The following is a 27,846-nucleotide window of genomic DNA, read 5'->3' as shown; positions in this document are numbered from 1 at the left end:
CTATCTGAGTCCCACAGAGTAACCTTATCTCACTCCTACAAGCCAGAGCAAGAAGAGGTATTCCCACAGGCCCCATTTAGGCCAGCTGCCTCCAATTCTCTCCTCAGATTCGTCCTTCGACTTGGGGTACTGGAGGGCTCCCCATGGATCTGCCTTATTACCATGGCCCTCTGTCCAAGCGAGACTGTGAGACCTTGCTGCTCAAGGAAGGAGTGGATGGCAACTATCTGTTAAGAGACAGCGAGTCTATGCCTGGAGTCCTGTGCCTCTGTGTCTCGTGAGTAGCCTCACCTTCCACGCATATGCTAAGGGTAGGACTGACAACCAGGTGGAAAAGAAACTGTGCCTCACTGACTCCGCAGCCCATACGAGCAGAATGAGAAGTAGCTAGCCATGAGGGAATGAAAGGAACATGTCTGTCTAAGCTCCTCCACCTTTCCTTCTGGAGCAACAGGAGTGGGGGTGGTGCTGAGGATAAGGCTCAGGAAGCATAGGGAAGGAGCAGAGAGGCCGAGAAGGCAGCCATGTGAGAAAGTTCCTCTCCTACAGAGGCTGGTTTATTTAAGACGGAAAACATGAAATTTTCACCTGAGAGGCCAAGTTTTTACATGGCCGGCTCCGTTTGGGATTTTTAAGATACTAATAACATATCAAACTTCGTTACAATTGTAAAAGGCTTCAGCGGACATTATTTCCCTTCACCCTGCTTGTAGTCTGTCAAGGCAAGCCACCATTTTGTAGATGTGGAAACAGACCCTGGGGTGTCTGAAATAGCTGCTTGTGTTACAACACATCTGGTTTTTCCAAAGAAGCTGAGTTCCGTATGAGAGTTTAAGCCAGAGCATCAGAGCCACACTGCTGAAGGAAGTTGTTCAGCCTAGTTTAGAAACCAATCTTAAACAGGTATCAGGGGAAATCTACTATCTTTAAAGGATTCTCCTGTTTGTGGAGATGACTGAACTTTTCCTTTACCTGTTACAAGAATTAAAACCCATGTGTCTCCAAGGATAAGCTTCAGTGCTTCTTAGAACTGGGAACTACGAGGCCAAAAAAGAGTGCCATTGCTGACAGAACAGACAGGGGTGTCCTTCTTTCTTTATGTGACACCAGGAATCCGGGTATAAGAAAGGCAGCCTTCAGGTGTCAGCAGTCTGAATTCAAGTTACAGTGATGTTGAGAGTGCTTTCATGTATTCCTTTACCCGTTTTTAGCTTGAATTGTTGTCTTCTTTCTACTGATTTTTTTCAATTTCTGTGTACGAAGGTAAAACTTTTGTTTGTTGTTTTTTTTCCAAAAAATGACACACAAATGCAAAAAGCTACAGACCAATTTAAGTTTCATTTACTGTTAATTTTCAATAAACTACTAACAAAATAGAAGCCAGTAAAACAGTAAAGCAGAAAATACACTATGCTAAAATACACTATGGTCCGATCTAAGAAATCAAGGAGGGTTCCAAGTCAGGAGAATTATTAGTTTAATTGTGTATTAACAGGTCAGAGGTTGCAAACTGTATAACTCATTCAAATTTGCTTAAAAGGTATTAAATAAAATTCAGCATCTATCCCTCCATTAGACACATACTCACGTGTGCACATGCATGCACTCACACACTCCTAGCCGTATACAGCTAGAGACATGCTTCCTTAACACCAGATGAAGCACCAGAAGAATTACCCCTAAAACCATGAATGAGTCGAAGTGATTATAAGCACAGCTACGCAACATTTTCCAGGAGATATCAGCAAGTGTAATTAATCAAAAGAAATAAATGTAAAAATTGAAAAGGAAGATGTAAAATTATTATTTACAGTTGACATGACTTTATACCTTTGAAATTTTGTTAACTGAAAAAAAAATAACTACTGAAATCTTTAAGAAAATTCTATAGGGATATCAGCTTTTATAATTGAAATCTAAAAATCAACAGCTTCCATACTGAAATAATAACTAGTAAGAAAATATAATAAAACCCTTCATTTACATCAGCAATAATTAAAAATACCTAGGAGTAAATATAATATGAAATGTGAAAACTTAAATATCCCCTGGGGAGCTTACTAGAAGACGTAAATGAAAGGAAGAATTCAATTTGGAAGCTTACCAGTTCACCATAATTAATCTATAAATTCAGCATTTTTCCAGTTAAAAAAAAAATCAACAGAATCTTAAATTTTATCTTCAAAGATAGTAAAGTTTATCCAGATGGGAAATAAAACACAGGGAACCTGCCAGAGAGCCAGAAAAGTTTTTTATTCAAAGAAGGGGACTAGCTCTACCAAATACTAAAATACATTACTACAGTAATTACTACAATAATTAAAAGAGTTTGGTACTGAGAGATCAATTAAATATTTGGAATATAGAGTCTGGTAGAAATAAAGCCAAATACATACATTTATATCTCAAATCAGTGAGGAAAAGATGAATGATAACTAACTGTGTTGGGACATTTTCACTTAGAAAAAATAACTTGAATCCCTTTCTTACTTCTTAAAGTTAATTCAAAGTGGTTCTAATACAGAACTTATTTTTTCTAAATGAAACCATGCGTATTAAAAGAAAACATGAGCTATTAAAATATATTCCTGGAATTGAGAAAGTCTTTCTAACAAGACATAAAACCAAAAAACAAAAAAGAAAAGATGGCTAAGTATGACCATTATAACAACAACAAAAAACTGTCAACGACAAACCAACAGAAGAAAATCAAAACTTCATCAACATGGAAGAGCTCTTAAAAAACAATAGAAAACTAGACAAAGTGCAAGAGGAGGAGATTCTCTGAAATGGAATATGAAAAAGAAAGAATAAGCAAATATTAGAAAGCTAAAAAATCACAAAAGAATAATGTGATACCATTTTTACCAATTCAGTGGGCCAGAATTAAAACTGAAAATACCCAGAAGAAATTCAATTTTGGGGAAGTAATAGTGCTTACACTTGCTAAATGCAACTTCTTTGAATGGTTGTAATTCAGTCACTGTGCTTCCCTGGTGGCTCAGACGGTAAAAGCGGCTGCCTGCAATGCGGGAAACCTGGGTTCAATCCCTGGGTCAGGAAGATCCCCTGGAGAAGGAAATGGCAACCCACTCCAGTACTCTTGCCTGCAAAATTCCATGGATGGAGGAACCTGGTGGGCTACAGTCCACGGCGTCACAAAGAGTCGGACACGACTGAGCAACTTCACTTTCGCTTTGCTTCACTTTCTTTCAGTCATTAAGTTGTGTCCGAATCCTTGCAACCCCATGGACTGTAGACCGCCAGGCTCCTCTGTCCATTGGATTCTCCGGGCAAGAATACTGGAGTGGGGAGCCATTCCCTTCTCCAGGGGGTCTTTATTACTGGGGGATTGAACCCGTAGCTCCCGCGGCTCCTGTACTGCGGCAGATTCTTTACCGCTGAGCCATTGGGAAAGCCTAACATTTGACCCCAAGTCTCATTAATAAAAACGTATCTTATAGTTATTACTCATGTGTTAGTGTTAGTCGCTCAGTCGTACCCGACTCTTTGTGACCCAATGGAGTGCAGCCCACCCAGGCTCCTCTGTCCATTAGATTTTCCAGGCAAGGATACTGGAGTGGGTTGCCATTTCCTTCTCCAAGTATGTGCCAATTGGCATTAGCAAGATTGAGTGAATTCGTATATAATATGGAAAAAATTCCAAGATCTATTGTGTGAAAAAGGCAAGATATTAAGTATGATCCTATTTGTGTAAAAAAAAAAAGTATGCCTATATCCCTGTATATCCATAAACAGTTTTTGAAATGTATGTAAGAAATTCACAATATTGGTTACAGCTGGGAAATTTAGGAGGAATAAATAGGGAAGAAAAGGTTGTGGATTCATTCTTCTTATTTGATAACTTGTTCTCACTGTTTAAATGGTTTATATGTGCAGATATTACTTTGGTAATTTTAAAAAATGTTTATCAAACTGTAGTGAGTCCCTACTATCTATACAAACACTGTGCTAAGGCCCTGGGGGATTTTAAGGTGATTCCAATAGGCAACTTGCAATTTTTTCAACATGTAAATAAATAAAATAAGGGTAAAGTATAAATTTCAGAAGAGACAGTTTTATACAAATTTAAAATCAGAGGAGATGATCAGTAAAGTCTTCTTAGAGGAGGTGGTATTTGAGTTGGGACACAAAAGAGTGGATAAGATTTAGTTACACAGAAATGAGATGGAAGGCATTGTAGGTTGGGGGAAAGGCAGGATCATAGGTCCAGAAAAGAGATATTTTAAAGCATGTAGGAATCACACAGGGTTCTAGAAAGGTAGTTTTGAAACAAATCAAAGGTCGTTTGTGGTAATATTATGGGTCTTAAAAGAATGACTCTGTAGTTGATGGGGAAACATGGATGGTTTCTGAGAAGGGAAATGACAAGACTGGTACTGAGCTTGGGGCCCTTCAATCTAATCAGGATAATATACTGAAGCTGGCAGGTAATGATGGCAACAGAGACTGCTGTGTCTCTAGATGGGAGATGGTGAGGAACCTGCTACGGTGGGGCAAGCAGTGGGAATGGAAATCAGAAGAAGGTGCAAGGGGGACTTCCTTGGTGACACAGTGGAGAAGAATCTGCCTGCCAACGCAGGAGACACGGGTTTGATCCCGGGTCCAGGAAGATTCCACATGTTGTGGAGCAACTAAACCAGGCACCACAGCTGCTGAGCCTGTGAACCTGGAACCTGTGCTCTGCAACAAGAGAAAGCACCGCAATAAGACTGAGCACCCCAGCAGAGTAGCCCCCGCTTCCCACAGCTTGAAAAGGCCCACGTGGAAGCAAGGAAGACTCAGCATAGCCAAAATAAAAGAATAATGAATTCTAAAAATTAAAAAGTATGTGAAATAGATAGGAGGGACCTCGGTCAAGATTTCAGCGTAGGTAATCTAGCCTAGACTGGGATTCTCTTAAATAATTGACATTTATGCACAACTGCTCTGTGATACATCATGCTAACTTAAATATTCATCCAAAGCAAAAATCACTAAAAAATTGAATACAAATAATAACAAATCACATGGGGAGGCAGGAATATATATCCATTAGACACCTGCACTTGATCGAGTTTCACCCTTTTCCCTGCCCATGTCACTAAAAGGCAAACAAAATTTCAGGCACTCTCAGCCTTAAGGCTCAGATCAAATAGCCCCCTCAAAACCCTTTTGACCCCTTTCATAGTTCTTGTGAAATTTTATCACATCAATATAGACCGTTCAATTGTAATTGTTCAACAATTTTTTAAAGTCTCCCATGTCAAGGACTTCCCTGGTGGCTCAGATGGTAAAGCATCTGCCTACAATGTGGGAGACCTGGGTTCGATCCCTGGGTCAGGAAGATCCTCTGGAGAAGGAAATGGCAATCCACTCCAGTACTTTTGCCTGGAGAATCCCATGGACAGAGGAGCCTGGTGGGCTACAGTCCATGGGGTTGCAAAGAGTCGGACACGACTGAGCAACTAAACTTACACTTTCATGTCAAGCACTATAGTAGATACTCAGTTAAAGCCTTCAATACACTTCAGAGTCTAGAGGGAAAAATAAAGAAATAGATGGACCCTGTGAGGTGTATGATAACTGATGACTTATGTTAGGGCATGATAGGAACTGAGAAAGGAATGATTCACTCATCAAGGAGTCAAGAGCCGACGTGGAAGATAGGACTTGGAAGGTGACTAAAACCGCCATTCATTCACCCATTCAACAGCGCACACTGAGTGCCCACTATGTTCTAGGTGTGGTCCTATGCATTGGTGAAATAGTGACAAATAGTACAGACATGAGTCCTGCCCTCGTGAAATGACATTCCAGTGAGAGGAGCCAATAAAGTGAAAACAAATCAGAGGCACATTTCAGCAAGGGCAGAGTCTACCTTAGGCTGGGTTCAGGAAAGGTTCCTCTGAGAAGGTCACAAAGCAATTCATATTCCAGTATATACCCTGTGTGAGCAGTGTCAAAATTATCTACGACACAAGTGTTAGCCTGTTTTTCTACATCAGTGCAACAAGAACCACTATGAAGGTGCTTTCTATGAGCCAAAAATTGTGCTAAGCATGTTACATCAATTATTTATGCTTTGGAAAGCCATCCTTGGTAGGTGATATATCCCTATTTTGTGGGAAATGGAATGGAGCCTCTTATTAACTAAGAGGTCCAAGATCAAACTGTTAATATATTGTTATCCTGCCTTTCTTACCAATGTCCCTAGTTCTAATGCTCAAGGTGATCCTTTTGGAACTCTTTAAAGTACCCAAGCAGGGGCCTTCCAAGCATTGGGCTTGGCAGTAGATCCTAATATGTGGAATCTTGCATTTTGCTTCTTAGAGAAATACCCTTTCTTCTTTGCTGTGCTAGAATAGCAAGATATCAACTTCCATGCTTTCACAGATCTAAATGAGGTTATTAGGGAGAAGGTTAGAAATAAAGGAAGGAAGTCACAGAGGAGAGTTGGTCTAGCAGCATATTATCACCGACCAGACAGCTATGTGGTATAAGCATGGACAGGAAATGTTACCTGATCTCACAGCCTGATATGGTGTACAGAAAACAACAAAGTGTAAAACACTATGTAGGTGGCTTGACTGTTAGAAGTTGGAACCGGGTCAGCAGAGTCAAAGTGGAATAGATGTTTGGAGATACAAGGGATTCAATTGCTGGTGCAAAGGGAAAGGAGGGGCTTTTTGTAGTCACAGGAAGGTTGCAGGTAAGAAGAACTTAACCCATGACTTCCGGCAACAACAGAAACAGTGAGTGAGAGACCCCAAGGGTCACTTCCAGCTCTCACACTCTGAGATCTTTGGAAAGACTTGAGTTCAGAAAGGAGGGAAAAATCAAGCTTTCTGTTTTAGAAAAATCCAATGTTGAGAAAGGTATAAAAAAGAGAACAGAAATTATCTCAGTCTTACCACTCAGAGATCACCTTTCTTGATATTTCAGCACACATCTCTCCAGACTGCTCTCTATTCGTATGCACGTATAAGTGAATGTTATGTATGCACACAAATTACTCATTATGTGTACGATGATTTGTGACTTTTTAAAATTTTTAATTGGAGGATAATTGCTTTACAATATTGTGTTAGTTTCTGCCATACATCAATATGAATCAGTCATAGATACAACTTCTTTTTCAATGTATAATAGGTACATTTCTACATCAAAGAAAGCCAACATACATAATAATTTTGATTGCTTACTATTTATTGATTGCATATGTCATAATTTATACATAACTATTCATTTGGGCTTCCTTGATGTCTCAGACAGTAAAGAATCTACCTGCAATGAGGGAGACCCAGGTTCGATCCCCGGGTCAGGAAGATCCCCTGGAGAAGGGCATGGCAACCCACCCCAGTGTTCTTGCCTGGAGAATCCCGTGGACAGAGGAGCCTGGTGGGCTGCAGTCCATGGGATCGCAAAGAGTCAGACACGACTGAGCAACTAACACTTTCATACATTTAGGTTGTTTTCAGTTTGGTCCAATGGGCCCAACGTAATTTGATACAACTAATATTTCTGTGCTTATGTCTTTGAGAGTTCGCCCAACTCTCTCCTCAGGATAATACCCTAAACTTTTCACATTTTTACACACATTGATGAATTAGTACACTCAGAGTTTCCATGGATGTACACTCCAGCCAAGAGCAGTGAGAAAGCCAGAAGTCAAGTCTGAAAACATTCCTTATTGGCTTGCAACTTGTTTCATCATCCTCTTAGAAGTATATTTCAAAGAACAGAAGTTCTTGATTTTAATGAAGTCAAATTTATCTTTTCTCTTTGATGGATTGTGATTTCAGGAATATGTCAATATATAATAAACCCTTGTCTAATGTAGTTCACAAAGGTTCTCTTCTATGTTTTCTTCTAGAGTTGGATAATTTTAACTTTCACAATTAATGTAGCCCATCCTGATTTAATTTTTGCATTTGGGTAAGGTTGGGGTTGGTGTTTTATTAAATATGTCCACCTATTTTTTCCAGTTCAATTGTTGAACAGATTATTCTTTCTCCCAATAAATTGCTTTTGGTACCTTTGTAAAACAAAAACTATTAACTATATAGTGAAGTCGCTCAGTCGTGTCCAACTCTTCGCGACCTCATGGACTGTAGCCTATCAGGCTCCTCCATCCATGGGATTTTCCAGGCAAGAATACTGGAGTGGGTTGCCATTTCTTTTTCCAGGAGATCTTCCCCACCCAGGGATTGAACCCAGGTCTCCCGCATTGTAGACAGACACTTTACCATCTGAGCCACCAGGGAAGTCTCCATTAACTATGTAAGTCTGGCTCTATTTCTGAGCTCTCAGCCTTGATTTTTTTTCTTTATGCAAATTCTATATTATGTTGATTACCATCAGTTTATAATAAGTCTTGAAATAAGATGGTGTAAATCACTCAGCTTTTTCAAGGTTATTTTGGCTATCTTAGATCCTTTGTATTTCCGTACATATCTCAGATCAGCTTTTCAGCTAAGACACACACACACACACAAAGACTGATGATAGAATGAGATTGCATGAATCTACAGGTCAATTTGGGGAGAAACAACATGATAATATGAATTCTTCTGATCCATGAATATAGTTTAACCTCTTCTTTCATTTATATGAAAGAAGTTTTACAGTTTCTTGTAAAAGTTATAAAAAGTTATAAAAGAAACTTTTACAGTTTCTTTTATAGAAAGGTACCAAAAGCAATTTATTGGGAGAAAGAATAATCTGTTCAACAATTGAACTGGAAAAAATAGGTGGCCATATTTAATAAAACACCAACCCCAACCTTACCCAAATGCAAAAATTAAATCAGGATGGGCTACATTAATTGTGAAAGTTAAAATTGACAAAAGATGTACAAGATCTGTTACAAAACATTTTTGAGAGAAACTGTAAAAGTTTCTCTTTTACATCTATTTTACATCTCTTTTTCATCTTTTGAAATTTATCCCTAAAATTTCATATGCTTGATGTTATTTTAAATGGTGACAGGTTTTAATGACTTTAATTTTTAAATTATTTTAATTTCACTTTCCACGTATTCAATGCAAGTGAGTGGATGCACAATTAATTTTTCTGTATTGAACTTGTATCCTGCAACCTTGCTAAATTCACTTATTGGTCTAGTGGCTTTTTTGGTGGAATTTCTGTATGATTTTCTATATGCCATCTGCAATTAAGAGAACTGTACTTCTCCCATTTCAATGTTTCTGTTCCATTATTTTCTTGCCTTATTGCACTACCTAAGACTTTTAGAACAATGTGGAAGTGATGAGTGCAAAATTCCTCATTATTTTCTGACCTTGTGGAAAAGTATTCAGTCTTTTTCTGTTGACTATGTTTTTAGTCTTTCTGTTCCTAGTAGGGCTGAGTTTTGTGTGCATCAGCTTAGATGGTAGTGTGAATTTTTGTTCCTTGTCTCTTAATCAACAGGTTTTTTTTAAAGATTCCATGTATAAGCGATACCATTTATCTCTGACAGCATTTACCTCTGTTCAGCATGACTGAATGATATTCTACTGTTTATACATACCACATCTTCTTTATCCATTCATCAGTTGATGAACATGTAGGTTGCTTCTTTATCCTGGCTATTGTGAATAATGCTGCAATGAATAAGGGAGTATAGATATTTCTTAGATATCTTGTTTTCATTCCCTTTGGCCATATACTCAGAAGTGGGATTAATGAATAACAAAGTAGTTCTATTTTTACTTTTTTGAGGAACCCAGACTTTATTTTTTTGGGCTCCAAAATCACTGCAGATGCTGATTGCAGCCATGAAATTAAAAGACGCTTACCCCTTGGAAGGAAAGTTATGACCAACCTAGATAGCATATTAAAAAGCAGAGACATTACTTTGCCAACAAAGGTCCGTCTAGTCAAGGCTATGGTTTTTCCCGTGGTCATGGATGGATGTGAGAGTTGGACTATGAAGAAAGCTGGTCGCCAAAGAATTGATGCTTTTGAACTGTGGTGCTGGAGAAGACTCTTGAGAGTCCCTTGGACTGCAAGGAGATCCCACCAGTCCGTTCTAGAGGAGATCAATCCTGGGTGTTCATTGGAAGGACTGATGCTAAAACTGAAACTCCAATACTTTGGCCACCTCATGCAACGAATTGACTCACTGGAAAAGACTCTGATGCTGGGAGGGATTGGGGGCGGGAGGAGACGGGGACGACAGAGAATGAGATGGCTGGATGGCATCACCGACTTGATGGACATGAGTTTGAGTGAACTCCGGGAGTTGGTGATGGACAGGGAGGCCTGGCATGCTGTGATTCATAGGGTCGTGAAGAGTCGGACACGACTGAGCGACTGAATTGAACTGAACTGAACTGAACTGATACTATTCTTCGTAGTGGCTGTATCAATTTGCATTCCCACCGAGAGTGCACAGGGTTCCCGTCTCTCCGTATCTTTACCTACACTTGTTATCTCTTGTCTCTTTGAAGATAGCTGATCCAACAGATGGGCTTCCGTAATGGCTCAGTGCTAAAGCACCTGCCTGCCAGTGCAGGAGATGCGGGTCAATCCTTGGGTTGGGAAGATCCCCTGGAGAAGGAAATGACAACTCATTCCAGTATTCTTGCCTGGGAAATCCCATGGACAGAGGAGCATGGTGAACTGCAGTCCATGGAGTCACAAAAGAGTCAGACACAATTTAGCAACTACACAACAACAGTTCTAACTGGAATGAGGTAATACCTCACTGTGATTTTGATTTTAGTTTCCCTGATTAGTAATCATCAGGTTGAGCACCTTTTCATATATCTCTTGTATTTGTATATCTTCTTTGGAAAAACATCTATTCTTTATGCATTTTGTAAAAAATACTTATGTGCATAAACATTTAATGTTGTTATATCCTCTTGATTAATTGATACCTTTATCTGTTTGAAAATCCCCTTATTTATTCCTGGTAAGAGTCCCTGCTCTGAAGTCTACTTTAGCTGATATTTCTAGCTTTACTTTTATTAGAGTTAATAGGATATATTTTCCCCATCAATTAACTTTTAATCTAATTGTGTCTTTATTTTTTTCAGTTAATTATTAGACTTTATTCTGAGAATTTCAGCAAGTTTGCTGTTCCCCAGTGGACAGTGGAATCACAATTTTCTCTTTATTTTTATATCAGGTGTCTTGTAGGAAACATAAACTTGAGTCTTGCTTTTTTATCCAATCTAAACAAGAACTCCCCTTTACTCAAGGCTTCTCTTATCCCACCTAAAAAAGATTTTAAGGAAGACTCGAAAATATTTAACTCTTTCCAAGTAGCTTACTTGCATCCTTAGAAATGTGTTCAATAATATTTATAAGAATACAAAAATATCCATCACCAAATAAGGTAAAATGTCAGAATGTTATATCTGATATTAAGTCATATTGATGATCATATTAAATGCAAATGGTCTAAATATTCCTAAAGGGAAGGATAAATGTTAATCAATAGGAACAAATTCAGAAATGAACCAACATCATTTTTTAAGGACATTAAGATAATCAATGTCATTCTGGGTTATCTTATTCCAGAAGAAGAATCGACAAATCTTTGTGGTAAGACTGCTATTCTTCTCAAATTAAGGCAAATTGGTTCTGACTACTTTGCTATTAGGAATTTCAGATAGATAGATGGCTTGCTTTTGCTTGACCTACGGCAAATCTTTTCATAGACCTAGGTGCCAGACTTGTGATTATTTTATCCCCCAAATGTGCACATCTAGAACAGCAGTTGAAAATACAATAACCTTGGATTAAAGTTGTAATAATTCATAGTCACTCTCCAAGATATATCTAGTGACTGCCCTGGCCAAATGGGTGAGCTAGATGAGAATGTGGTAGGAATCAACACATCACACGTTTCATGATTTGATGGTGCTCTTCGTATAGAAATTTCTTCTAGGGATATGAATTGCTTCAGTTTACTGTCTTGGAAGATGAAGCCAGTTATAGAAGCTCATGCTTGGTCCTTCCCGCTACAATAGTACTCATTCTATGATTCAAAGAACCAATAAGATTTTGCCAGTTTCCGGGTGTGTAAGTGTTAGTTACTAAGTCATGTCCGGCTTTTTGGGACTCCATGGACTGTGGCCTGCCAGGCTCCTAGATCCATGGGATTCTTCAGGCAAGAATACTGGAGTGGGTTGCCATTCCCTTCTCCAGGGATATTCCCGACCCAGGGCTCAAGCCTGGTTCTCCTGCATTGCAGACAAATTCTTTACTGTCTGAGACACCATAAACACCTCAAGATGGTTGGATGACATCATGGGCTCAATGGACACGAGTCTGAGCAAACTCCAGGAGATAGTGAAGGACAGAGAAGCCTGGCGTGCTGCAGTCCATGGGGTCGCAAAGAGTCAGACATGACCTAGTGACTGAACAACAGCGAAGTATTTAAGTACGTTCTGGAACTGGAGAAATAACCATAGGATGGTCCCATGGTCCCACTGAACTCACTCAAAATAGACTCAAGTCAAAATTTCTTATATCACCTGACCTCAGGATATTGCTGGACCTCAGGAATTGCTGGATCAGGGGAACATTTGGGTCTCTGAAGATTAGTGTCAGTTCAGAGCCATTATCAAATAACCCTCAAAAACATGAGCACTTTTCCTTTTTCCAGTATACAGTCCCCCTGTAGGTTTTTCTGGGAAACGCTTGAAGTGTTGTCACATTCCTTCCTTAAAGGAACCCAGAAGCCCAACATTCCTTTCAGTGAAAGGGATCTGAGACTGTGAACTGGATTAAACCTATAAATTGAATCCTATTGTGTGATTCAAGTCAGGGTTCTTCCACCAGACCTAGAAGTTCTCTGTTTACTTTACACCCAACAGAACTTTTGACTGTCCATCATCATTCTCTGCTTTGCAATCCAGTGAATCCATTAAACATCACCGCAGATGAACAGTGAGCTGTTTCTTACACTGTTGCAACCCTGTGGTTTATGATAACTGGCTATCTTTGTCTCTCACTGAATGCCGATACCTAACCTCATTGTTTCAGCTCACCCCGTTAAATCAGGGAACCCAGTTCCATTGCAGAATTTCTGTGTCAACTCTAGCTTACAGCACAGAGCCAGAGTTTTTCAAAGATGCTGATACTCTCTTCGCAATTATTTTTTAGGACATCATTAAGTCACCGAAGGGGCTTCCCTGGTGACTCAGACCATAAAGAATCTGCCTGCAATGTGGGAGACCTGGGTTGGGAAGATCCCCCGGAGGAGGGTATGGCAACCCACTCCAGTATTCTTACCCAAGGACAGAGGAGCCTGGCGGGCTACAGTCCATGGGGTGGCAGAGTTGGACATGACAGCGACTAAGCACAGCACTAAGTCACGTGAAGAGGGGAGAGGAATAACTAAACAGTTTGCATAAATACATTTATCATAACACTCTCATCTTCCTGAGTTTTCAGATTCCTTTCTCTGTAGAATGCCAAGGAAATTTTAGCATTTTAATCTCTATTTAATATGGCTCTAGAATGTGAGCCATATTAAATCCATGCTTTAATTTACCAGTCTAGCAAAATGTTTATGTCACTCCCAGGCACATGAGCTAATATACTAACTTCAAATCCTGGGTGAGCGTGCCTTTACTGATGATTTGAGAACTCCTTCCTTAATTCAAGGTCATTAAGTTGGTCACTTTTATTTCTCCTAAGTTTAGTGCTTTGTTTCTTTACAATTGGGTCTTCAATTAGAATGTGAAGCAAGAATCCAATTTTATTTGTTTCCACATGAAAACATTACCATTACCATTTAACAAACAGTCCCTCCCCTCCTCACTGATGAGTTATGCCAGCTCAGTCATATATCAAGCTTTTACATATTTATGGGTCTGTTTCTGGGCTATTTTATTCCATTAATGTTTCTTCCACTACAGAGCTAGTTCCTCACTGTCTTAATTATAGCTTTTTAAGAAGACTTAAGACAGAAGCATCCCACCACACACACACATACACCACACCAGTTTTACTTTTCTTTTTCAAAATTAACTAGACCATATTTTTATGCAGAGGAAAGACATGATCTGACTCATAGTTTTTAAAAGGACTACCCTGATTATTGTGCAAAGAATAATGACATCAGAGAGAGGGGAAAAAAATTGCTAGAACTATGTCCTTGAATAGATGAAAGTGGATGACAACCAGTGGAAATAGAACAGATTAGCTTTGCAGATCAGCATGCAAAGTTCACCCATGGTGATAAAGGCAGAGTCTATGCCTGCAGATACTGCCATGTGTGGTGATGGGAATTTGGAAATTCTCTCGATTGCTTTAATCTTCTCAGTAAAGTCATCAGTTACTAGTGATATGTTGAAGGTTTAAGAAGAAAACAAATGATATAGAATCACTGTTTGAGGGGAATAGGAAAATAAATTACTGCCTGGAGGAATTAAGAGTCCACTTGAGATTTGTGGTCATTGATTTAAGTGAGAACAGTGAACATGGCTATAGCCAAAACTCACAGCTGTAAGAGTTGGGCTCAATCAGGATACTGGGCTTGCTAATTAAGGAAATAAAGTGAAAGTTTGTAAAGGAGTTGAAAAGAGTGATTATAATGGTGGGCAAGCAGTCTAATTTGGGTAAAGAAGGGAGTGAAGACAAGTGAGCGAAAACTCTGAAAAGTGATTGGATTGATGGACTGGAAGATCTGTGGGGTCAAGGGAATGTTGGGGTTCGTATACTAGGGAAAGAGAAGATGGAAAGCAGGATGAAGTGAGTGGGATGCATGAAATTCACGTTATGAGAAGGTTCCCATTATTGGCAATTCTATGGTCAAAGTTACAAGTGGCTTTATGGCATGCAACCTTATGCAGCCACACAGGGCCCGACTCGGAGAGCCCTGTACTTGGTTACCATCCAAGTGCCTGTACTGCTGTTACCATCCCAAAAATCTTAATAACTTTTAAACAGGGGCCCTAAATATTCATTTTTCTCTGGGCCCCACAAATTATGTAGCCAATCCTGTTAATGAACATGGGAATGAGTGGGCAATGTAGGGGAAGACAAGATTATTGGAGGAGGTGGGTTCAGGGAGTGGAGAAATTGGGGTGTTCAAGAATAATCAACTTGTGAATTGACATTGCCAGCAGTTTAGATGGGCATAGTACTGAAGGCAGTGACAGTGAGCGAGGAGCTAGAACTCTGAGAAATGAAAGACAGTAACCCAGAGTTCAGGAGCTGTCATCAGTAGACATCTTGACTGGGCAGTAGGTGACATAATCTACACGAAACTCAAAGCTAGAGTTTGGAGATAGGAAACAACACTGAGATGCTGCAGAAGCAATACTGGCCTCTCGTCCAGGCCTGCAAGGAGAGGTTATGCAGGTAACAGCAGCATCCTTTTAGTGGAGTCCCAGAGAAGCAGAGTCCTTGGGACAGACACTTTGCCAACAAAGGTCCGTCTAGTCAAGGCTATGATTTTTCCAGTAGTCACATGTGGATGTGAGAGTTGGACTATAAAGAAAACTGAGAACAGAAGAATCGATTCTTTTGAACTGTGGTGTTGGAGAAGACTCTTGAGAGTCCCTTAAACTGCAAGGAGATCCAACCAGTCCATCCTAAATTAGATCAGTCCTGGGTGTTCACTGGTAGAGCTGATGTTGAAGCTGAAATTCCAGTACTTTGGCCACCTGATGTGAAGAGCTGACTCATTTGAAAAGACCCCGATGCTGGGCAAGATTGAGGGCAGGAGGAGAAGGGGACGACAGAGGATAAGATGGCTGGATGGCATCACCGATTCAATGGACATGAATTTGGGTGAACTCTGGAAGTTGGTGATGGACAGGGAGGTCTGGTGTGCTGCAGTCCATGGGGCTGCGAAGAGTCGGACACGACTGAGCGACTGAACTGAACTGACTGGAACAGAGACAGTGTCCAGGTGTCCCTTGGAGCAAGAGGGTGACAGGGATGATGAGAGAAGAGGTTAAAGATAGAGGAGAATTTGATGATGGCACACCTTGAGCACTAGAGAACACAAGGAAGGATTTCGTGGCTGGGAAGAAGGGGATGCAATAAGGCTGCACAAAGCCCTGTAGGATTAGAAAACGGGGATAGACAACATGGAGACTGGGATTCTTGCAGTGACTTAGGAGCAGGGATAAAGGACTTGATGGAATTAGCTGAATGGACTCCAGGTGAGGGTGGAAGGAAGACTGTGAGTGCTGGAGGATAAAGACAACTCCCTTGTAACCATGGTGACGGGGGCAGAAGGCCCCAGGGAAGCAGGGTCTTTTTACCTGTCTTAAATGTAGATGCACACTGAAAAATCATGTATCTTTTTTAAAGTTTTATAAATCGCATCTATAAAGTAATAATTAGAATAAGAATTAAATTAAGTTTTCATGTTGACCCAATAATATTGTGGGCTTCCTTGATGGCTCAGATGGTAAAGAATCTGCCTGCAATGTACAGGAGACTTGGGTTTGATCTCTGGGTCAGGAAGAACCCCTGGATAAAAGAATGGCAACATCCAGTATTCTTTCCTGGAGAATTCCATGGACAGAGGAGCCTGGTGGGCTACAGTCCATGGGGTTGCGAAGAGTTGGACAGGACTCAGCAACTAAGACTAACGCTAATAATATTGCAGCCATATGAAGTAGATACTAACCTCACTGCTCTGGAATCTCTTACAGTGCTTTTTTTGGATAAACATTTCAAAATAAATGCATATTGGTATTACAAGGTCAATAAATCAATTTCTTCTAAAGTTTTGCTGCAATTTGGCTTGTTATTTCATTAAAAGTGCTTTGAAAAGAGTAAGACTATATCTGAGCAATGTCTGTCTTTCTAACTTGATAGTATATGACTTTTGGACTAATTAACACAGAACCTCCTTTTGTTTTATTCTTTCAAACTCCTCTAGTAAATATTTTCTTAGGCTGATAATACAACAATTAATTAAAAAAATAAAGTTGCTTATTTAAGAATTTAACTTAGGCCATTTAATAAATGAGTTTCAAGAAATCATGTGATCAACCAAAAGCAGTGTATGAACCTTCTTTGGATCCTCATTTGAATAATATGTCTGTGAAAAGATATTTGTGGGACCTCTTCCCAAACAGTGGAATACTTTAATTTGTCACGTATAGACAAGGATTCATGTAAAAGGTTTTGTTGCTTGTGTAATTCAGAGACACCCACAAAAAGGATTGGGATTTGAAGTCGGTTAATGTGGACATGAGTTTGAGTGTACTCCGGGAGTTGGTGATGGACAGGGAGGCCTGGCGTGCTGTGATTCATGGGGTCGCGGAGAGTCGGACACGACTGAGCGACTGAACTGAACTGAACTGAAAGCCTCCAGACAATTGGCAATGAGCTGTAAGTAGCCATCTGCCTTCCCAGTTCAGTTGAAAGATGAGTCATCTGATTCCTTGGCGTGTTTGCAAGTGAAGGGGTAAGGAGTGATGAATCAGATCATTTGAACCTCACGTTAATGTTTTTACATTTTTTAATTTTTTATTAATGTTTTTTACATTTTAATATTTCTTGGGAATTGGAACATAGGTAACAATTGATAGAGGCATTTAAGGGATGCGTTGTTTCTCCTCAAATGCCATTATTAAATTGATTTGGTATCCTACAATTGATGACATCTGGGAATTGAAGAAATATGGTAATGTATGCTATCTCTTGCTCTGGAAATTGCTCAGTTGGGTCTGTTATCTAAAGTCTTGAACTGTGGTGTTGGAGAAGACTCTTGAGAGTCCCTTGGATTGCAAGGGGATCCAACCAGTCCATTCTAAAGGAGATCAGTCCTCGGTGTTCATTGGAAGGACTGAGGCTGAAACTGAAACTCCAATACTTTGGCCACCTCATGCGACGAGTTGACTCACTGGAAAAGACTCTGATACTGGGAGGGATTGGGGGCGGGAGGAGAAGGGGACGACAGAGAATGAAATGGCTGGATGGTATCACCGGCTCGATGGACATGAGTTTGAGTGAACTCCGGGAGTTGGTGATGGACAGGGAGGCCTGGCGTGCTGTGATTCACGGGGTCGCAAAGAGTCGGACATGACTGAGTGACTGAACTGAACTGAAGTAGCTAGTGGCTCATGTTCCAATGAAGAATAAGAGCAGAATATACCACTTCCTTGCACATAATCCCTAATTCTCTGTTTTAGTTACATTAACTATCTGTAATGAGATCAATGACATTTCAATTAATAAATAACACAGGAATTGCTCAATGGTATTTTGCATAGTGTATCAAGTAAGTGCTAAGTGAAAAAACTAGAGAGAAACACCAAGACAATGAAAATTGTAAATTTTCTCTCCTTATTCCCTTTGCTACAGCCCAGATTTCCATCAGAATAAAGATTCCCATTAAAAAACCTCTCTTTCAAATTCCCACAGATGAGGAGGCCTGAAATGATCAGTTTCTTTTTGGGATTCAGGATTGACAAAGGCATTGCACACAACATACAGTGATAGATGTTACCTGGATTTGCATATAAGAACATTGTGATTCACAGAGTCATCTTTCCACAGGTTTAAAAATTTTGTCTACACATACCGAATCTTCAAAGAGAAACATGGGTATTACAACATACAGGTAAGGACATATAAGAACTCCTATAACAAAAACAACAAAAGCTGGGGGAGAAGAACCTAAAAGCATCTTTGAGATGCGGCCATGTGGAGGCATTCTACACCAGGAAGCACTGTGCAGAATCAGATCAGTAGTTAACCTTGTCTTCCTTTAAGAGAAATAGGGACACACTAGAGTTGGGTTCATTTTTTTTATATAAAAAAACAAAACAAGACTGTTTTCAGAAGGGTAGAGGCACAGAGTTCCTCCAGGGGTCAAACACACCAACCTGAACTCTATATAAGACTACTGTCGAATTAGAAGACTCAAGGACAGGATGGGTGGAAAGGGAAGGCGGGGAGAGGTCCGAATGTTTAGGGAGTCAGGGGGTTGCTCCATACCTGGATGAAAATACAAAAGGAAGCATCAGTCAATTGGCAACTTGGGGATTTTGTTAATGTGTCTGGTTTACTGAGCGCTAAGCAGAAAAAACATTTTTTCTTTCGAAGTTACTTCTCTGGCAGGAGGTAGAGTATAATGAATGGCATTGAGTCTTTAATCATTACTGTAAGGGTCCTGAAATCATCTTTCTGAAATACTTGCAGAAAGGTTAAGCAGATTTTTTACTTCAAGAATCCTCAAAATCTTCGATATGCTAATGTCACAGTGACTATCTGAGATTTGAATATACAATGATCCCCAGATACACACACACTCACACAATTTTTTCTTTGAAACAAAGGACATTGTTGAGGCAATTGACAAATTTTTGAATAAGATCTGTAGGTTAGTAAACAGTAGCACATCAAGATTAACTTCCTCACTTTAGCCTGGGTATGTCATATTCTTGTTTTTTAGGAAATAGGAAGGATTTAGGTTAAAGGGATATCATGTCAGTAACTTTCATATTTTTTTTTAAAAAAGGATAAATACATGTACATTTGTATATTTAGAAAGAGAGAGAATGAAAGGCAAATGCAATAAAATGTTAACCTTTGGGGTGCAGGTGAAGGATATATGTGGAAATTTAAAAAACATTTTTGAAACTTTTAAAGCAACCATTTTAAAACATTTATTTCTTTGTTGTGCATATTTTGGGAAATTCTTGATAATTCCTTAATACCCCATTTTGTCTCTTGTCTGGACAAAGCACAGAGGCATCGGCATCTGCTCTAACAGACACGGGGGCATTTCCTGAGAAGCAGCTCCACATCAGGGCTGGCGCTAGACGCTGCCTTGGGCTGGCGTGACCGCCTTTGGTGCAGCTGACTTCCAGCTCAGCCTGAGTCTCTGTCACGGAGGTTAACACCCTGCAGGTCCCAGAGCTTTCCCATCACCACCCCTCTCTGCAGACCAACACCTTGGCCCTCTGAGAACCATAGTGATCAAGAAACACAGCTACATAAGGGCTGAGGAAGCTTTTGTGTTTTTAAATTATTTCTCTAAGACTGTAGTAGAGGGGCTTCCCAGGAGGTCCAGTGGTTAAGACATTGCCTCCCAATGCAGGCGGGGCAGGTGTGACCCCTGGTTGAGGAACTAAAATCCCATATGCTTCATGGCCAAAAAACCAAAACATAAAGCAGAAGCAATGTCGTAACAAATCCAACAAAAACTTTAAAAATGGTCCACATCAAAAAAAAAGTGAAAGCATTATTATTTTTTTTAATGACTAGAAATTTGTGCTTTGCTTATAGCTGGTAAACAGAAAACAACTGTTCATAATTTTACCTGAATCATGCTGACATTTCCATTTTCAATTTAAATCCAGACATTTTGGTCTTATTTTCCTCTCATGGAGATTCTGAGTTCAAATACGTGGGTTTTCGTGTTTTTTGTTTTCTTTTTTTTTGGCTATGTGGCTTTCAAGATCTTAATTCCTTGATCAGGGATTGAACCCAGGACCATGCAGTGACAGCACCGATTCCTAACCACTGGACCACCATCAAGTATAGAAATTGCATATTTTGCATTTCCCATTGAAGTCTGCCTGCATTAGTCGCTTTCACTCTCACATAAGCTCTTAGAGGGGTTCCCTACGCAGGGTACCTACAAGAGCTGCCTCCAAATTGCACAGATGGGAACTCACTCAATACTGCAGACTGAGGTGGGGACCCTTGATTGTTAATCCTCTTTACTCACAGTAGCTCAAGCCAGAGCTCTGTTTTTAAAGGGAAGGTTTCTGTGTTTTGTGTGTGGTGTGAGCTCCCACACATGAAATGCCAGCCACTTGTTTTCAGTTCGCTGCTCAGAGGCAGCCCTGAAAACCACTGTTGTGAGAAGTGTCACCTTTCACACATAGGTGCAGGTGATGAGTACTCTCCTTCTTGCGTTTTTGCAGACCGTGGAAGGTGTTAAACGAGAGATCTTTCCAAACCTAAAGGAACTGATCTCCAAGTTTGAAAAGCCAAACCAAGGACTGGTGTTTCGCCTTGTAAAGCCAATAAAGAGAACCAGATCCTGCCTGAGATGGAGAAGATCGAAGATAGAGTTGGATGGTATTTATGGTAAAAACTTTCATGGGGGGGCCAGACAAGAGCCTTAGTCCCACTTCTCCTACTGCCCTGCTGGGTAGAATTCATGCAGATAACTGCTCCTTTCTATGATGTTAGCTCCAAAAAGCCTCATCCTATGAGCAGCATTTTCTGTCTTGTTGGGAAGCAGTGCCTTCATGCTCCCGGAGGTGGCAAACACGCAGAGCTCTCTGTGCTTGGGCAGCCCAGGGAGAAGAGTAGTTCCTGGGCATTCGTGAGCCGACTTCAAACTCATCCTGTGACCTTCTGCCAATCACATATTTGAGAATAGAAGGCCAAAAAGCAGAATTTTCAAATGAGAAAATTGTTTCAACTTCCTTCTTCAAGCCTCGTCCTGTTACATTTTGCTCAATATTTGCTAAATATTCATTTATGTAGTGTTAGTGGACAAATCGGGCTTCCCCGGTGGCGCTAGTGGTAAAGAACCCGCCTGCCATTGCAGGAGACGTAAGAGATGTGGGTTTGATCCCTAGGTCTGTAAGATCCCCTGGAGGAGGGCATGACAACCTACTCCAGTATTCTTGCCTGGAGACTCCCATGGACAGAGGAGCCTGGCAGGCTACAGCCCATAGGGTCGCACAGGGTCAGACATGACTGGAATGCCTTAGCAGGGAGCAGGGGACTAATTATTTCAGATACACCCCAAGAGTTATTAAGCCATGGTGGGAAATGAGAGTGCAGAGGATCTGTAAATCTGAGTGCACAGGATCCAGGTCATATCCCAAGCAGCTACTCTTGTGTACACCCTTTGCAATCTGTTCACAGAAAAGAATCTAGTATCCGTCAGTCACAACATAGTTCGAATTTAGCTCAGACTTGCTGAGACATTTACAGTTTAACCCTGTTTTCTCAAGGAGGGATGTATGGTTCAGTTCAGTTCAGTCGCTCAGTCGTGTCCAACTCTTTGCGACCCCATGAATTGCAGCACGCCAGGCCTCCCTGTCCATCACCAACTCCCGGAGTTCACTCAAACTCACGTCCATCGAATTAGTGATGCCATCCAGCCATCTCATTCACTGCCGTCCCCTTCTCCTCCCACCCCCAATCCCTCCCAGCATCAGAGTCTTTTCCAGTGAGTCAACTCTTCGCATGAGGTGGCCAAAGTATTGGAGTTTCAATTTAGCATCAGTCCTTCCAATGAACACCCAGGATTGATCTCCTTTAGAATGGACTGGTTGAATCTCCTTGCAGTCCAAGGGACTCACAAGAGTCTTCTCCAACACCACAGTTCAAAAGCATCAGTTCTTCGGCGCTCAGGTTTCTTCACAGTCTAACTCTCACATCCATACATGACTACTGGAAAATCCATAGCTTTGACTAGACGGACCTTTGCTGGCAAAGTAATGTCTCTGCTTTTTAATATGCTGTCCTGGTTGGTCATAACTTTCCTTCCAAGGAGTAAGCCTCTTTTAATTTCATGGCTGCAGTCACCATCTGCAGTGATTTTGGAGCCCCCCAAAATAAAATCTGACACTGTTTCCCCATCTATTTCCCATGAAGTGATGGGACCAGATGCCATGATCTTAGTTTTCTGAATGTTGAGCTTTAAGCCAACTTTTCACTCTCCTCTTTCACTTTCATCAGGAGGCTTTTTAGTTCCTCTTCACTTTCTGCCATAAGGGTGGTGTCATCTGCGCATCTGAGGTTATTGATAGAGCCCCATTAAAGGGATTTCAGTCCTCAGTGGGCAGGTGACGTCATGGGAGCAGAGTGCTAGCTAGGGATCAAGGAGGGGAACAGAGTGTTCCGGGAAGTATGCAGTCTCCCCACACCCACTGTACTCTGTCTATGGCCAAGCTGCCCTTTAGGCTGCCAGAGCAAGCTTCCCACCTCCCCAAGAGTAAACACAGATTTTAATTATGAGAAAACAGCACTCCTCTCCCCCTGATTCTCTGTCTCCCTCCCCCAGGCAGAGGAGTGTGTACCCCGTCACAGAGTTGCTTGCTATAGTTGCAGCTGTAGATGTGGTCCCATGGCCATTTTCTACCATAACTTACAGAAAGAAAGAAAAATACAAGGAATAAGAGAGGGGCAGAGGAGCAACCTAGGAATTTACCCTTGCTACAGTCCTTAGGCAAACCCTGATGAGCTGCTCGGGGTGCTTGAGGGCGGCGGTAGTATCTGTCTCAGGGATAATAACCACAAATCCCAAGAGACCCCTCTGGAGTTCTTTCTAAGAACTGAGCGAGAGTCTCGCCACACCAGTTGTCCAAGCTCGGGCAGCCTTGGCAAATCCTCAGCCATTAAGGGGGAAGGAACGTCCCCTGAGCCGCTCATCTTCTCCCCCGCCCGCCTTCCCTTGCCTCCTCAGAACAGGACGCAGGCGTTCTCTGTCTCAGGGAGGCACAGGTTCTCCGCTGGTGAGTGGAGCCATCTGGTGCTGGAAACTCTGAAACTTGACTTATAAACAGGCCCCCTATTTTGCCAGGAGAGCTCCCTGTGGTCCCCAAGCCCTTGAAGATGTCACTCTGCTGTGGCATCAAGACCACCCCGTGCCTGGGCAGAGGGCTTCCTTCCCGCGGGAGGTGGTGGTCAGGGTGACTGCTGGGTGCGGAGCCTCATGGCTGGTCTCCTTTCCTCCCCAGAGAACAGTGGCAGTGACTATGTGGACGTCCTGCCCTGAAGGTTTGGCGGCTGATGAAGCACTTACGGAAGAGACAGGTGACAGCTCTCGCCAGCGATCCTGTTTCTCCTGCAGGTGCGGGTCTGGAAGACCAAACTCTGGGGGACAATTTAGACTCTCCCGTCTGAGCGACTGAAGATGCTTTGTTCACCAGCCTCAGAGGACTCAGCCCCCTTGCCCTGCCTCCCGTGCATACAAAACGAGGAGCTTCAAACCCCGTTCCCCCTCGCACTGTTCTTTCTTGGAACAGGACCTGAACCTATTCCTGACTTGTTAAAGGTGCTACCACTGCAACACCATTGGCGTCTGGCCATCTTTCAACCAGGCGACCAGACGGGACGGAAGAGAGTGCTGGTGTCAACTTCAGAGCCCAAGTTCCAGTCATGACAACGTGACTGCAGACAAACCTCTTCCTCTTTCTAGGTCACTGTTCCTTCATCTGAAAAACAAGTGGCTGGGCAGAGGACCGACAACGGCCCAGCCTCTCTGCTGAGGCTGCTTGAGTCAGGAGGCCTTGAGTGACGGACATGTGTTCCGGATCTCAGACGCCCCAAACAGCCAACACATTCTCTGCACCTGCCCGTGCTGGTCCTGGTGATGATGGGAGCCCAGACCCACTCGTGCTCCCGTCTCCCTCCAGCCCGGGTGACCCACCTTCCTTCTAATCTCGGTCCCTGCCAAACTTTTCCCTGGAGACACTTCCTCTTTGATTCTGCCTAATTTCATTTATGCGCTAACCACTTTAACAGCAGCGACGTGGCTCTGCTGTGACACATGTGGGGATTTTGAAGGTGTGTCACAATGGAGAACCGCGTCGCTGCTGTTAAAGTGGTTAGTGCTGTTTCTGACTAGGCTTTAAGGTGTGGTTGAGTCTCCCCATGAATCCTCTACAGCACATAGAAATGCATGCTGCACAAAACTGTGCCCCATTTAGGGACATTAATGAGTAGGAGCTTCTCCGTCCATGGGATGCTCCAGGCAAGAATACTGGAGTGGGTTACCGTTTCCTTCTCCGGGGGAATCTTCCCAACCCAGGGATCGAACCCGGGTCTCCCGCATTGGAGGCAAACGCTTTAACCTCTGAGCCACCAGGGGGTCACAGCAAACCAAAGCAGAGAAGAAGGGAACTGCAGGAGCCACATCAGCATACTTCTGGCTGGTTCAGTAAAGGACACCAGAAGCAAACCTGCTCCCCAGGGTTTGGCCCCCGGTCTTTGATTCATTCTGCATGGTATAAAGACGCATGTTCCAGTTATCTGGGACTGCAGCAATCCTTGGCACAGAAAACATGGTCAGTGGAAATTTCCTGAATAACTCAATATATATATATCATTCTGGATAGCAAAGATTTGTTTGAACTCTATACATCTCAAAATCAAGCAGAACATGATTATTAATTCAAGATCTTTCCATTTTAACTCTCATAGAAGTGATTTCCTTTTTTCCTGAGTGCCTATGCATAGCACCTTACAAGGAGCTTGATCCCTCGTGGGATTTCAGCCGTATTTCTCAAACGAGCAAGCCACACTTAATAGTTGATATGGATGTCATTGCACAGTCCCCTGAGATTTAGAAGCCCCTGAACAGGTCACATGAAGAACAGCTGAAAGATCTGAGTATGTGGGACTGGAAGGACAATCAACCGCAGCAGCTGTTTCAATGTTGGCAGTGCCGTCCTGTGACAGAGGGTGAACAGAAGGCTCACCGGGTATGATGCCAGACAGAACTCAGACCAGTGGCTGGGTGTTTACAGGAGGGCAGTTTTAGCCAAATGTAGGAAGAACGCAATGTAGGAAGAACTGGGAGCCCACTGGAGCTATCCTGCATTCGCAGTCCTCGCTCTTCTGGGGTCCAAATGACTTAGGTATGGAGAGTTGGGTTAATCACATTATTTAATCCTTAGCTCATTATCACTATCCATCCATATAAGACACATTCATTTTTCTTCGCTTCATCCCTCATTCCCATTCCAATGGAACCAGCTCCGTACTATCTGATACATGCGCTTGTATGTATGGGCTTCCCTGGTGGCTCAGACGGTAAAGAACCAGCCTGCAATGTTCAGGAGACCCAGGTTCAATCCCTGGATCAGGAAGATCCCCTGGAGAAGAAAATGGCAACCCACTCCAGTACTCTTGCCTGGAAAATTCCATGGATGGAGGAGCCTGGTGGGCTACAGTCCATGGGGTCACAAAGAGTCAGACACGACTGAGCAACTAACACTTTTTTTCACTTTACTTACATGTATGCACTCTTGTAGAATGTACAGATTTGGTCGAGACTGTATATCTTTAATACTTACATACATGATATAGTGCTATTGCTCCAATTCAGTTATTACTTCTTTTTCACTCAATATTGTGATTAGTTCTGTCCCTTACTGTTGAGTGTACATCTAACCCAGTGCCTCTAACTAATGCATGGTATTCCACAGCATGCATCCATCACGTTTTGTTTTCTCATCTCTTTAGAGACAGACATCTAAGTTGGTTCCACCTCCCTGCTACTAGGAACAACACTGTAATGAACAGCCTCTCTTTGTGGACATGTAAGCGGCTTCCTCTGGCCTATATGGGCGGGTCATAAAGTGTACTCAGATTTATTTATGGTATAATCAAGCCCATTGAGTGCCTTTTTGCCTTATGCTTTGTGCTTTTTGATCCCTGTTTCACAAGCCCTTCCTCACTCCAATTGTCTACTGGCATTATACTTTTACCTTCTGCACTAAGGATTTTAACGATGGCAGGGACTTTTGCCTTTCTCAGTGGCATGTATCCAGTGTTAGAGAAGCCCTTCACTCCTAGTTGATGCTGAATAAATATTTGTTGAATAAAGGATGAATCTGGGATTAACCTTTGTCCACGGGTGAGAGGTAAGAATCCAGCTTTGTATTTTTCCATATATACTGAAATGGTTTTCTGATTTATACCTGCCTAATCGGGCTTCCCTGGTGGCTCAGAGGTTAAAGCATCTGCCTCCAATGCGGGAGACCCGGGTACGATCCCTGGGTCGGGAAGATCCCCTGGAGAAGGAAACGGTAACCCACTCCAGTATTCTTGCCTGGAGAATCCCATGGACGGAGAAGCCTGGTAGGCTACAGTCCACGGGGTCGCAAAGAGTCGGACACGACTGAGCGACGGAACGGAACGGAATAATCCATCAATCCTGGGTGTTCATTGGAAGGACTGATGCTAAAACTGAAACTGCAATACTTTGGCCACCTCATACCACCTCATGCACTTCACTGGAAAAGACTCTGATGCTGGGAAAGGTTGGGGGCGGGAGGAGAAGGGGACGACAGAGAATGAGATGACTGGATGGCATCACCGACTCGATGGAGGTGAGTTTGAGTGAACTCCGGGAGTTGGTGATGGACAGGGAGGCCTGGCGTGCTGTGATTCATGGGGTCGCGGAGAGTCAGACACGACTGAGCGACTGAACTGAACTGAACTGAATAATCCATTTTCCCTCCCCTGATTTATGGTTTCTTCTTTATATCACAACTGTTCTAATACCCTGGCTTTGTAATTGTTAGGATAAGCACTCATTTTTTAAAATCATTTTAGCTATTTGTAGACCTTGATTCCTCCACATACATTTTAGAATAAATAAGTTTCTCAAATCATCTTGTTGGCATTTTGAGTAAACTTGCAGTTGGGGAAGAACTGAAATTCTTGTGATGTTTTCCCATGGATAAATATGTTACTCTATTTATTCATGCCAGCTTTTATGGTCTTTAATGAAATCATAAATTTTCCCTGTGGAAGTCTTGTATATTCCGTTAGGTTAATTCCTATCTTTAGTTGTTATAACTTTAAGTCATATATTTTATTACGTTTCTAATAGACTATAACAGTAACAAACTGTTTATGCTCTTGTTAGATGTCCTGGTTTATCTGTTGATTCTACTGTAAATCGAACTGTAAATTCTATGTAAATGATTTGTCACCTACAAATGATAGCATTTTGTTCTCCTTCCTTTCAACACTTATGTATTTTATTTATTTTTTATGTTTATTTGATTGGCTAGGACCTCCAGTATACATTAAATACTAATCAGAATGTGAGCATTCTTGTGTTGTTCCCGTATTGTGTGAAATGCTTAGTCATTTTCTTCATTCATGCACAACGTTTGTTGTAGCCTTTAAGAACGCTACTTTAGT

At 41.7% G+C, this 27,846-nt stretch overlaps 1 protein-coding gene across 2 annotated transcripts; it reads left to right on the top strand.

Annotated features, from left to right (window-relative positions):
* SH2D1B (SH2 domain containing 1B) lies at positions 1 to 27,305 on the top strand. Of its 2 annotated transcripts, none has more exons than XM_055403126.2 (4): positions 1 to 277; positions 18,490 to 18,553; positions 20,868 to 21,024; positions 23,646 to 27,305. In XM_055403126.2, the coding sequence occupies exons 1-4, from the start codon at positions 144 to 146 to the stop codon at positions 23,681 to 23,683; spliced, it is 393 nt and encodes a 130-aa protein (XP_055259101.1). In that variant the 5' UTR covers positions 1 to 143; the 3' UTR covers positions 23,684 to 27,305. The 2 variants fall into 2 exon arrangements, with proteins under 2 accessions (XP_055259101.1, XP_055259100.1); XM_055403125.2 differs by having other exon boundaries at positions 20,868 to 21,033.
* The last annotated feature ends 541 nt before the right edge of the window (positions 27,306 to 27,846 follow it).

Source organism: Moschus berezovskii, chromosome 4 (assembly GCF_049115385.1).
Source record: "Moschus berezovskii isolate FMDL1 chromosome 4, NW_MosBer_1.0, whole genome shotgun sequence".
Taxonomy (NCBI): Eukaryota; Metazoa; Chordata; class Mammalia; order Artiodactyla; family Moschidae; genus Moschus; species Moschus berezovskii.
The sequence above is the reverse complement of the archived record's forward strand: the minus strand, read 5'-3'. Positions and strand labels throughout refer to the sequence as shown.